This window comes from Solea solea, chromosome 11 (genome assembly GCF_958295425.1).
Source record: "Solea solea chromosome 11, fSolSol10.1, whole genome shotgun sequence".
Taxonomy (NCBI): Eukaryota; Metazoa; Chordata; class Actinopteri; order Pleuronectiformes; family Soleidae; genus Solea; species Solea solea.
The window spans coordinates 20,154,009-20,166,857 of NC_081144.1; the positions used below are offsets into that span (position 1 = coordinate 20,154,009).

Sequence of the window (12,849 nt, forward strand, 5' to 3'; positions counted from 1 at the left end):
ATGAACTACAGATGCTGCTGGGTCATAACGGGTCATAAATTATGCACAAACGACTGAAAAATATGTAGAAAAAGACTTTGAAATAATGATATGATCGGGATTAAATGTAATTTGCTGCCACAGTAAACCTTTTTAGACCATATTAGTCCAGTCCAAGTGAACGGTTGTGGCAAATGTGAAGAAATGAACACGTGAACCGGTCAATCCTCGGACGTTCACGAGTATCTGTGTCTCTGCTTGTGCAATAAAACAGCGAGTTTGTTTGTGTGTGCAGCTCGACCACAATACACCTCCACAGTGAAGAGGAGAGAGCTGCAGGAGGCTGCTGAGATCCAGCAGTGGGTGGACTGAGACAAATAAAGTGGAAGCCGGTCTGTTTTTGTGCGAGGATTGCAGCTGCAGATATTCACTTTGTCGTCTCCATCTGTGCCTGTATGCAATAATAACAAAGTGTACGGGCATAATGAGATTCATGTGAACAAAAGGTTATCAACAAGCAGCACAAAATTCACTCGCTAAACCTCAGCAATCACCACATTTTATTACCAAATGTTTAATTAGAAAATATTTTACACACAAAATCCATAACAAAAGAAAAAGTGGAAGAGAGAGAAAGAGAAAATTCTGTTCATGATTATCGTACAGTGTTTTTACACCACTTAACATAAACAGAACTGCAGCTGCGAGAACACGTGTTTTCTGCGTATTTTAATCTACAAAATTCTGCTCCTACTGTTTCTGTGGTGAGTTTGTTTACACGGAGAGTGGAAGAGAGTCTGTATTCATGAGATCTAATACATAAAAATATCTCGAAAAGTTGAGTTCCGTCGTCCTCAAATGTTGCATGTGAAAGACTGCTTTAAAAAAAGGGAATAACTATTAAATAACAACAGACTGCTTATGGCAGACTAATGTTTCAGCAGCATTACTATGCACGTAAATACGTTTTTTGTTGGTTGCAGAAAAACAGACCAATAGCTCAAGGTCACATTCACCGTTGGGCCATTTGTTGTTATTATGTGTAAGAGCAGATTTCTGTGTGTGTGTGTGTGTGTGTGTGTCTGTGTGTGTGAGAGAGAGAGAAAGGGTCAGATTAGAAACTGTCCACGAGGTCCATGATCCTCTTCCGCTCGGCTTCTCTGAACTCGTCACTCTTCCCATCGCCGATGCTTTCTGCGTACTCTGCAGGAGGGTTAGAGAAAAATTCAGCAGATTAGTTGACTTGACAGCACAGGCACGGCTGTGCAACTCTCCAGGAGAGCAACATCATCCTTGGTGCCAGAGATTCACAAACTGGCTATAAGTAGCCTTGTTTTCCTTGCACTACTCCGGACCAAGTATGGATGATGTTTAGACAGATTAGACGGACAGACAGGTAATTAAAATAAAGATATTGAATAACCCCTCACTGGTGGCAGTCTCTAGTCATCCCTTTGTAACCAAAGTTGAATTCCACCTTTTCTTTGAAAAATGTCAGTCATATGAGGAGACTGGCAGTGACTGTCTGGCCTCTGGCTGCGAGCAGTAATCGGTCCAGGTGAATTGTGTCGTGCTCAAACTTCCATCGCACGCTTCCGAGCGCCTTCTTCATTCTGTGCTTCCGCCTCCGACACAAGGCCTCCGAGACCAGAACGGCAGTCGATTTGTGAGTCTAATGTGCAGGCAGAGAAAGTTGCAGCTGCTGCAGCCCCCGAGGAGCGCGGGCATTTGCTCCGTCTCTCAGCCTGCCTCCGAGGCAGGGATTACACATTAAACCCAAGGATGTCAGAGACAGAGAGATGAAAAGAGCACTTTTCTCTGGAAGACAGGAGAAAGAAGAGAACGAAGGAGGCTTTTCTGACGAGAGCCCGCAGGGTTTAGGGAGACACATGGCTGTCAAAGACACCAGGGAGACATTGTTGTACAGTTTCATAACTTCATACTTTTTTTTTCTCCACCCCATAAGACTGTCTAACATGAGCTTCAGCTAAAATCTCAATGATTATTTGACTGCTCGTCAACGTTATTTTACGCTATGGTGGCTCAGTTGCTTCGAATATAGTCGTTTCATTTATTGAAATCGTCTTCATCTCCAAAAAACCCATCAATAAATAAATAAATACATTGAAAACAGGACAAAGGCTAGTTTATTACAGCCCTTACAACGCTGTAATAAACACAACCAATAATTTTATTTGGAATGTTGGAATGTTTGTTTTTCTTTTTTTAAAAGTAGGTTATGAATAGCAGTATATTTATTAGTGTATATTTAAATATCAATATTTCTGTCAAGCTAAAATGTAAGTAAATCTGGGTAGACTCATAAGGAATGGATAGGATAGATCTGGATATTTTTAGTCTATATCCTGATATAAAAGTTATATCAGCTGCACACAGGTTATATATATGCTTTAATTTATATTTAGAGTATTTCAGGAATCAGTTTGATATAATAAATGGGATACCTGACCACCATACACATTAAATGTGTGTGTATATATTGGTGTATACATGTACTTGCCTGTGCATGTATATACTGTATGCCTGTCTCATGCAGGTTTGCACATACCATAAGTATGTACTTTAATTTGTTAATTGCTTGATTACAATGTGTTTTGCTTTGTTAGTATTTGCCTCACTGTTCTTAAATGTCTACTCTAAGGGATCAGATATATAGCCTAATAATTAGATTATTTTTTATCAGATATTCTTGAGGACATATCATGCAATCTTGCAAAAACTGAAATAATGAGCCAGCTTGATAACGATCCAGAGATTTTGAAACAGTAAGAGGAGAGACATTGCTGCATTTACACGTTTATATATTTATTCTAGTTTCCATTCTACTCTGTCACTGCTTGTGTCAGTGCTTCAGAAAGACGCTCACTTGTGTGGCTTTCATAAAGTGAGCGGGTCTGCAAAATGGAGCTTTACATCTTCTACTCCGAATTAATGTAACGAGCAGTCACAGTTAGAAAACTTTCAGTGGCCCTGGAGGTCCATCCATGTGTAGTCAGAGCCACGTAAGCTGTGTCGGACAATTATTTGACAATTTGTCGTCGTGTCTCTTCATAAAGTTCAGGAATCACTGTGTTGCTGAAGTGACGACGGGATGGAATATTATACCGCGGCTCAAGTACTTTAATCATATGCTGAAATCCTGCATCCTCCACCACGGCATAAGGCTGCATATCTTTCGCTATAAACACCCTGATTTCTTTACTTATGGCTCTGGCCCCGTCTGAGCAGCCATAAATAATGTCCTAACGAGAGAAGATGCTGGTTTTAATATTCATAATTCATAATTTTCATTCTTTTTATTTGTCTATTGTTGGGTATTTGTTAAAAATAATACCACAAACCTGCCAAGATAGCAGTGGAGGAAGAAGTGCCGAGTTCCTTTACTTAAGGAAAGTGTAACACCAACCATGAAAAATGATTAATAATTTCTCTAAACTGTGTTTTTTTTCCCCTTGAATGGAAAAGTAAGCAATCAAATAAAATGTGGAGGAACAGAAAGTGCAGCATTTCTCTTTGAAATGTCACGGAGGAGAAGCAGTAAGTAACATAAAAGGAAACTCCTCAAGTATAAAACATGTTCCTTTAAAAAAAAAATCGCACTGCCTTTCATCACTGCATGACAGAGTAAGGGAATAAATTGGACAGGTGTGCATTTAAGTCAGGAGCACCAGCCGTACATTTGAGCAGCTGTGTGGAAAGCAGAGCAGTTCAGGACACTTTTGCGAGATACAAGTTTTTAGTTGAACTCAGAAGAGATGCGGTTTGACAGATGAGTAGCACAGAGGTCAATGCATCATTGGGTATTCTGAGGACAGCTGGGTAAAGAAAGAGCACAGCACTGGGAGGGAAGTCATAAAAGTAAGTCCAGTATTTGGAGGGTGGGAGGTTTGGGGGGGGTGAAGGTTTGGACTGTGGAACAGTGATATGCAGCTTCAACTGAACCCAGAATTGCAGCACTGAGGATTTGAATGTGATCCCCAGGATCCTACTCAACTCAAGAATAGCAGAATTTTAAGGTTGACCGAGAAAAGCAGGAGAGCAATTCCTCAAAGACATGAAAACCTACAGCCTCTTTTCACTGTACGCCTGTCATTGTCCGTGTGTGTGTGTGTGTGTGTGTGTGTGTCAGAGGGTCTATGAATGGCGGTGCAGTCAGCCACACAGACAGAAAGGTCAGAGACTCTTCAACTCTCTTGCAGCACCTTTTCTTTGGCATGCTGGTACTCCCTACCTTCCGTCTCCACGGCAACAAGATGGGGGACAATACAGTACTGAGCATGGCCATTACTCAGGTCAGTGACTGCAACTGATCTGCCATGAGTACAGGGAGAACCATTTCCAGAAGCTGTCGCTGCAGCAGCAGCAGCAGCAGCAACGAGTAAGACACAGTGTGATAACAGCAGCAGCCAGGACGCCGACGCCAACGCCACCGGGCAGTCGACACCGTCCGTGTCGGGTCCAAACCTAACTGTGCTTCCCAATATTTCAGTGTCACATGTCCAATAATCTGCCAACTACATCAGGATAAAGTGAATCTCACTATCTAGAGTGCAATAATGGGCAAATACATTGATGTGAAATGACGCCGATAACAGTTCCGTCTCTAAAATAAAACCATCACAAGAGTCAAAAGGACACCTTGAGGGGAAAAAATCGTGGATACACTTAGTCAGCCATCTGCTGATGTGTTTTCTGAGTGCTGTTTTTAAGGCCTTTAAAGGGAAAATGGCAGCCTTAACAAGTATTGGCTATCTAAACATCAACTGAGAGAGCCCTACCATTGCAATGGGTAACATATTGCTTCATTACTATAAGTGCATTTTGGATCTCTGGGGGGAAAAACCTCGGTGTCAGGCAAATGCTGCAGCTTTGCAAGAAGAGGGAATGCAAACACAATATGCCCGTGTGGTGGCCAATCACTGCCGCCACAGTTTTTCAATTTGTTTTAACTTTTATTTTTATAGTAATCAACAGAGCACAACACAGTAAATCCACTCCAGGTGGCATCCTCCAAAAAACTAATTCAAATACAACGTCTTATCTGTGATGGCCTGTTCCTCAACCTGATGCAAATAAGCTGCATTTGCCATCAGACAATTAGTCTAACAAAAAGCATAAAAGATTGATAAATTGATTTTACTGGGACAATCTCAGCCAGTACACCCAATACATCCTGGACACAGATCTACAGCCTTTTTACAGGTCAATCAGAAACAGACAAACATGTTCACACTCCATTTTCCCTAAACCCTAATTCAGTCTTTGGAGTGAATTAGACACACACACACACACACACAGGGAATGCAAAACATGCAAACTCTACACAGAGGGGACCCAGATGAGCTGAAACCAGAAGTACTTGGACTAGAACTAGCACTAGTGCTAACCACAAAAAACAAGCTCACCATTAAGTATATTATTTACTGTCATCCGACAATCTCTTATTTCTTGTTATTTAGAGCTAAATGCGTATTACCCAGGGTGCTGGATACGATTGTAATCATTAGCAGCTTTCTGCTTTTCAACACAAAGTCAATGGCGATTTCTTTATGATAATGCTAAGTCACAGTACCTGTGTGACATGACCTACCAACGTTTCAAAGGAGGAAACCTCATCACTGATTTCCACAACCTTAGTGAAATCAATTTCCTTCCTTACTGTGAGCTAATCCTTCCCTCCTGCAGAACCGCTTCTCATCCAGTGAACTAACGTCATTAAGGTCAAGACATCAGAGCCAGCGACGCACTCTGCATGTGCTTAACCTTTTTTTCTGCCGCTTCACATTGACCAGGTGGAGCACTTGAAATGAGAGAGGCCTCTAAACTGTGGCCTAATGAACAGGGTGAGGGCGCGCGCGCGCACACACACGCACACACACACACAGAGCCTTAGACACAAAAACTCAACACACAATTTCTGTGAAGATCATGCAAGGACAAGTACACAAAATATGAACATGAATTATGTAAACACATGCAGGGGCAGACAAAAATGCAATATGCAAATTATAAGATGGAGCAAGCTTAACATGTAAGATTAGTGTAAAAAACGATGCACATACAGGAGCGAGAGCATACACATGTTAATAAGTAGCCATGTGGAAAAACAAGATTTCAATGCATGACACAGCATGTAAAGCCTACAGGCACAAATCTGGGTTTAAAAATGATTTTAAATTGGACCGTCAAATTGGTGGTGAAGTCCAGCTTTTTTTCGTTTAAGAAAGTTTCACAAAGGCAAAAGCTTTCCTTTCAACACAGCACTTTGAGACTGTAATCCATGCCTGTATCACGTCTCGCCTAGATTACCGTAACACACTTTATTTTGTCAGTAGAGTTCATTATAAAATGATTTTATTTGTTTTTAAATCCTTAAATGGTCTTGCCCTGCCTTACCTATCTGAGCTGCTTAATCCCTACACTCCTGCCCGGTCTCTGAGGTCAGCTGATCAGCTGTTCCTACAGTTACCTAAATCCAGACAGAGCTTTTTCTGTTGTTGCACCGAGATTGTGGAACAATCTTCCACAGCACATTAGACACGCACCTTCACTGTCCACTTTTAAAACGCATCTTAAAGCCATTTCACTCTTTGGCTTTCAACCCAGTATGAGATGTTGGTTTTTATATTTTTTATTTTTTTATATAATTTTATTGGATGCCTTGTTTATTTGTGTTGTTTTTATATGTTCTACAGTATTTTATTGTTTTATTGTATGGTTTAGTGTTTGTTTTTAGGTCTATTTGTTTTATTTAGCTCTGATTGTTTGTTTCAACTGTTGTTGTTTTTAAAAGTGCTTTATAAATAAAGTTGGATTGGATGCACAAGCAGATGAAAACATGCACATGTGCACTCACTGGCCACTTCGTTAGGTACACTGATTCAACTGCTTGTTAACACAAACACTCCAACACCTGCTGAAGTTCAAACCGATCATCGGAATGAGGAAGAAAGGTGATTTAAGTGACTTTGAACATGACATATTTGTTGGTACCACACAGGGTTGTACTGAGTATTTTTAGAAACTGCTGATCTACTGGGATTTGCACACACAGACATCTCTAGGGTTTACAGAGAACAGTCCAAAATAAGAGAATATACCCAGTGAGTTGGTGCCAGAGGTCAGAGGAAAATGGTCAGACTGGGCAGAATGAAAGGTAACAGTAACACACATAAACCCTTGTTACAACAAAGGTATGCAGATGACCCTCTACACTCTACACAGCCATTGTACATGCACACAAACCTAAACTTCTCTGCCTCATTAAGACCAGATTTTGGCCTCAGTGAGGATGACTGGTCCTGACAAGGTGAGTGTTTATAGAGAAACGGTCCTGAAGAGGTAACAAATACAAGCATACACACTCACTCACACACACACACTGGAGCATCGCCATGTTTTCTGGCACTGCCATGTGTGACGGATGGCTTTATCTACAGTGCAACATGCCACCGAGAGCCAGAGGCTGTGTGAACGGAGCTCCGTCCTCGAGCTTTATGCGACAATGATACAGGATGGATGGATGTCACGCCAGAAAGAAAAGAACACAACTGCCAGGTTTTTGAAAACCAAACACTACAGGACAGGATGGGAGAGGAGACAAACAGACAATGAATGACGGACAGAAAAACAGTGTCCTCTCCTCTCACAACAAGAGTTCAAATAGATTATATTTCATACAAGGATGTTTCAAATGCCAATTCTTAATACTAAAAATGTATGTAATTTTTGATCTGGATTTCATGTTTTCCTCTGTTTTCCTCCTCTGTTTCTCTGCTTCAGGAGGTCTCCATAACAGTGTGACCAATACTGTTTACTTCAAAGCTGTGTTAGTGCACAAATGGAAAAATGCAAAGCAAGAATAGCTTGGGGAATAAAAAAAAACCCCAAAAAACCCTTACTCAACTTTAAAACAATGGAAAAGTGGATTTTGACACCTAGGTTCTAAATGTGGTCCAAATCAATTTCTTTGTTCCAGAGAATAAGGGAGAATGGTATTATTCATAGCATTTTATTATATTCCAGCACCGCAAGTTTGGCAGGCAGAGATCATGGGCGTGTTATCAAACAACAACCACAGCTATAGAGCAGCGATTACACAAACATTTCTCCCTGAAATGTTGCTCGCTTGCCAGTGTTAGAAGCAGGATTTTTAAAAATGTGTCTAAAAGTCTCTAAAAGTAAAATGGACCGCTCGCTTTAGATAGCGACATGATTTATTTATTTTAATTCTAAAGATATGTTAAATAAAAAACCTTTACTTAACCCTCTTATGACCATCATGATAATCAGGCTGTCTGGGTTTATTTAGATTTTATGGCTGTAGAAATGTCAAAAAATGTTCAATGAGCGAGTGCTTCTGATTCCTTTTTCCAAGATAACTTTCACTTTCGATATCTGGCAGTTATTCAATCGTTTAGGAATTACGGTACTGAAAAGCTTGTCTGTGATTGGACGGTCGCTCCACGGAAGTCCTGGGCTACCGTAATGACAGTATGTAGGCACAAAGCTCTATTTCTGCTGCTTTCTGGTAGTTTTTGAATTTTTTAGATACCACAAAAGGTCTAGGAGTAATGTGAATGAGAAGTATGCATACCAAGTTATACAGTAAGTGCCTCATTATTTAAGAAATCTAATTCAATTCCTCCCCCTTTTTTTTTTGTTTTTTACTTATTTTTTTACTTAAGGATGAATTGTGTGCCAGGGAGGATTATTTATTATCGAGGACTGTCTGTAGGAAATACATTTCAGCAAACACAGATAACTACATGAACAAAAAACAATAATAATATAATAAATTCATGTGAGTAAGATCTGATTTTTTGTTAAAACAAAAAACACAGACGAACAGGATGACGACATCTGTAACTACATTTATTTCCCCCCACATTGTGTTTGTTACCTTTGTTACTATTGTGTTTGTATCCAAATGCTTCATTTTAATATGATATGTTTACTCACCTCTCATGATGTGGCGAACTACTTTGACCGAGCCTCCTCGGATGTTGAGAATTTGCTGGACTCTCTGCTGCAGCTAAATTCAGAGGAAAAGAGGATCAGAAAAATGCTGTAGCTTTAAAATCAAATTGAAAATAAATGAACTCTTACTCATAAATCAAGGGTGTAGCAATGTTTAGTCAACATCTTGATTAAGTCTGGCCATTTTGACACCACCTCCAGACCCACCATGATAAGCTAATTAGCTCAGGGTGACCACATGGATAGTCCTGGATATTGATTATCTGTCTCCAGAAATGTCTGTGTTTTTCAAATTCATGGTGTGTCATAATAAATTACTACTGGAGAAGTGTCTGACACAATGACCACATCAAAAGATCATTGTACAGCTGGTGATAAGAAAATCAGCATCCGTCTTGTTCATGGCGGTTAACATGCAAAAAAGTTAGCTTTACATAAAAATGAGCAAAATAAGCCCTGCATGGGATACGGAACAAAAAGGCTGGTATATGTTTTCATTTGATTTTGGTGCTATGATGTGTTCTTGTCAACAGTGCATGGCGGAGACCAATGGCATGTTTCCAGAGATGTCAGTCATTCACTGTCACTGGAAACACCCACTCAGAGGATGACAACACATGACATGAGAATTCACATTTGTTTGAGTTTAATACCTGGCAACAATATAAGGCAGGGAACACAATGGGTGCATCAACTGCCTCTTGAATTATGATTATGAGGCTTGGATGCAGCTATTTAAACTGTAGATACAAGTAGCTTTTGCAGTCAAACCAACAATAGTAGTACTGCGGTAATTCAGTGAATCCCAGATAAGTGGTGAAGTGAGCCGCTGAACGGCAAGGTCCACAAAAACTATCCGACTCCTGTCTGCTTCGTCCCCCATCTCACTTACAATAATTAATCTGAGAGCGCTACTAACAATGTGGCAAATAAAAAAAACAAAAAAACATCTGTGTGTGTTTATGTACTTGTGAGATCCCAGAGTTGCTGATTTCCACCATAATGTAGCAGATCAACTGGAGGACGAATAGTCCAGCGTCCAGGCGCCGAAGGTAGAACTCATCTTCCATGCTGTCATCCAGGATCTCGCCACGACGAACCATTTCCTGCACACACAGACACAAAGGCTCAACACACTCATCAAGACACAACGTGACGTGAATAGACCACTCATTAGATATGTTTTGGAGACATAATATTCACTTCAAACTAACTCAAGGAACTGAAAATCAGAGACTAAGTTTAATTTAGGTGTTGTTTTTCCTGCCTTTTCCACAAATCCATTTTCTCCATTGAGTACACACACAAATCAATCGATTTCACGACAAAGCTGCAAAAAAATAAAAAAGAGAGGGCAAACACTCACACATACATACACACACTTGCATAGTTATCCATCTTAACAACCCTGTCAGTATGCCAATAACACAGTGCTGCCAATATGCACACAGCCCACATTAATCATCATTAGAGATTAAGGAGCAGACCTGAGGGAGAGAGAGGAGTCTGGAGTGTGAACAGAAACACAGAGAAGTGTCACACAGTTTCACCTATACTTGAACAATGGCAACATATACTACTACATTGTGGTCATGATATACATCAAGCCAAATTAATGCAGTGAGGAAAGCAAATCAGATGAAAACACACAAGCAAATGAAATGATTATGTCTATTTATCTATAACCTATTTTGAATCTTGAGGATTTAGTCAACAGGTCTGACATCACCCATATAAATCTGAACTCCCAATTTGATTTGGTCAGCATCATGTTGCAACCAGGCTCCTACTGGAGCTCTGGTGTCCACTTGTATGTACGATACTTTATCATCTGTTTTCCTCTAAACAGGAACATAATTTACAAAACTGACATTGTTTTCTACTGAAGAAGACCTGAAACTAGCAATTGAGACATCAACTTATATACAATAAGCTGTTTCTTCTACTACTGTTTGAATCATGCACCCACACAGGCTCGACCTGTGCCTGTGCCAGCTGGCCCGGCACTAAAATAGAAGCTAACGTGCTACAGTATGTGACACAGTAAATCATGAAAAAGGGCAACTTTCAAACTATTCCTAATGAAAACAAATGGCTTTCAGTATCCAGCTAAAGGGTACTACACATGACATTTACACACCAATGATTTCATCTCAAAGAAAATTTAAACTTTCAAAGAGGCCATGTCTCTTGAGATCAATTACACTGTGGAACACAATAACTGAAGTTAAAGGGATAGTTCAGGTGCAAGACTGTTTTTGGACAAACCATTTGAAAGTGGGAATGCAAAACAATACATTATTGTTTTGTGATTGATTGATTTGAGTATGTTTATCTTTGTTGTTGCTATTTGTTAGATAATTGGACACATTTAACACTACATTAGAAAAAACCCACAGAGGATGAAAACACAATGAGGCCCTAGAGCATATTTTCAATGTGTTCCACTAGAACAATGATTACTACATCATAAGAAAACAGTGGGTTCTGAAAGCAGGATTTGATCCTGCAAGAAGAAAAGACCAGCAAAATACAACTTAAGAACAAAGAACTACTGTGCAATATGAAGTATAGCTGGTTAAGGATTCAAAACAAGGCCGATAATTAAAACAAGAACCTTTAATAGCCACTGAATGTAGGGCATTTACTTCATCTGTGTCCTCTGGGTAATACACTGGCCGAGAATTTTTTTCTATTACAAAACGGAGAGTTGTTAGTCCCAAAGCTCGGCCTTGTTGTTAGCTAGGGCCCATAAAATATGCAAAAAGATTAGCTCAGTTTCTATGACAACTCAACTCATTGTTTTGTGCTTGTGGCAAATTTTCCAATCCAACCTCAGCACAGATACAACAAACAGGATGTAGGCCTAATTCTGTAATAGATAGGACACAATACATTAATGTAAATCCCTTGGGGGGGGGGGGGGGGGGGGGATCAAAAACGGCACACACACTTACATCACCTGTGTTTGCATTTTCTCACGAGAAGCAAATCTACTTCCTGTCATTCTCAACTCTGCTCATTGGCTACAACTGCAAAGAATAGCTATAGGCATTTTGTGAGAACTCAATTACTACGTATCCACGTTTCCATTAGAGCCTTCAGCCTATCAGCTGCAGAGGAATGACTCTTTATCTCAACCCGCGGGAATCCATGTGGCCACAACCTGGTTCTGTGATGTGTGTACTGGCAAGATAAGAAGAAATACGGTATGTTTACATGAGTCTGCAGACGAATTAATTCTAAGGGCAAGGTAAAACATCAAGGCAACAAAGGACAAAAAGCAGCGAAGTAAATTCTAAAATTAAATTAAAAAAAATATATAATTTTGATATGAACCAATACATATAAACCTACACCAATCAGCCACAACATTACAATTGGCAACTGGCTTTAAAGTGTACTTACTTATACATTAATTTCATTTTGAAAACAGAAGCAGAACACATTAAAGTACTTGCATACACTGAAGCTCATCATGAGATCTTTCTTTGTTTCAATCATAATAGAAATGGAAATACAATTTTCCCCTGGGTAAATTAATATTATATTGCAGTTGTCCAACACCATTTATTAAAATATTAATTATTTTCCAGTGTCAGTTTTCTGTGAGTTTGATAAGTAAGCGAAGTAATACTAGATTAAACTAAGGACATTCACACTTTTGGAATCTCATGCTGTGATATCGGTTGACTGTTTGATCAGGAACTAGGCCAATGACGAAATAGTGTTTCTATTAAACACATTTACCAATTGAATTATTTCTTGACTAATTATTCTATTCAAGTCTTAAAATAATGCCCAGATTGAAAGTCACATATCACGTTGCAGCATATATATATATACACACATATATATAATTGTTCTCTG

At 39.6% G+C, this 12,849-nt stretch overlaps 1 protein-coding gene across 1 annotated transcript in view; it reads right to left on the reverse strand.

Moving 5' to 3' along the window:
* Positions 1–522: 522 nt before the first annotated feature.
* The window catches only part of ctnnbl1 (catenin, beta like 1), a 53,776-nt gene continuing 41,449 nt past the window's right edge, over positions 523–12,849 (reverse strand). The window contains exons 14-16 of the mRNA XM_058643540.1: positions 9,948–10,085; positions 8,962–9,034; positions 523–1,182 (exon numbers count right to left, since the gene is read on the reverse strand). Coding sequence (XP_058499523.1) covers positions 1,094–1,182; positions 8,962–9,034; positions 9,948–10,085 — 300 coding nt within the window. The 3' untranslated portion in view covers positions 523–1,093. The remainder of the gene's footprint in view (positions 1,183–8,961; positions 9,035–9,947; positions 10,086–12,849) is intronic.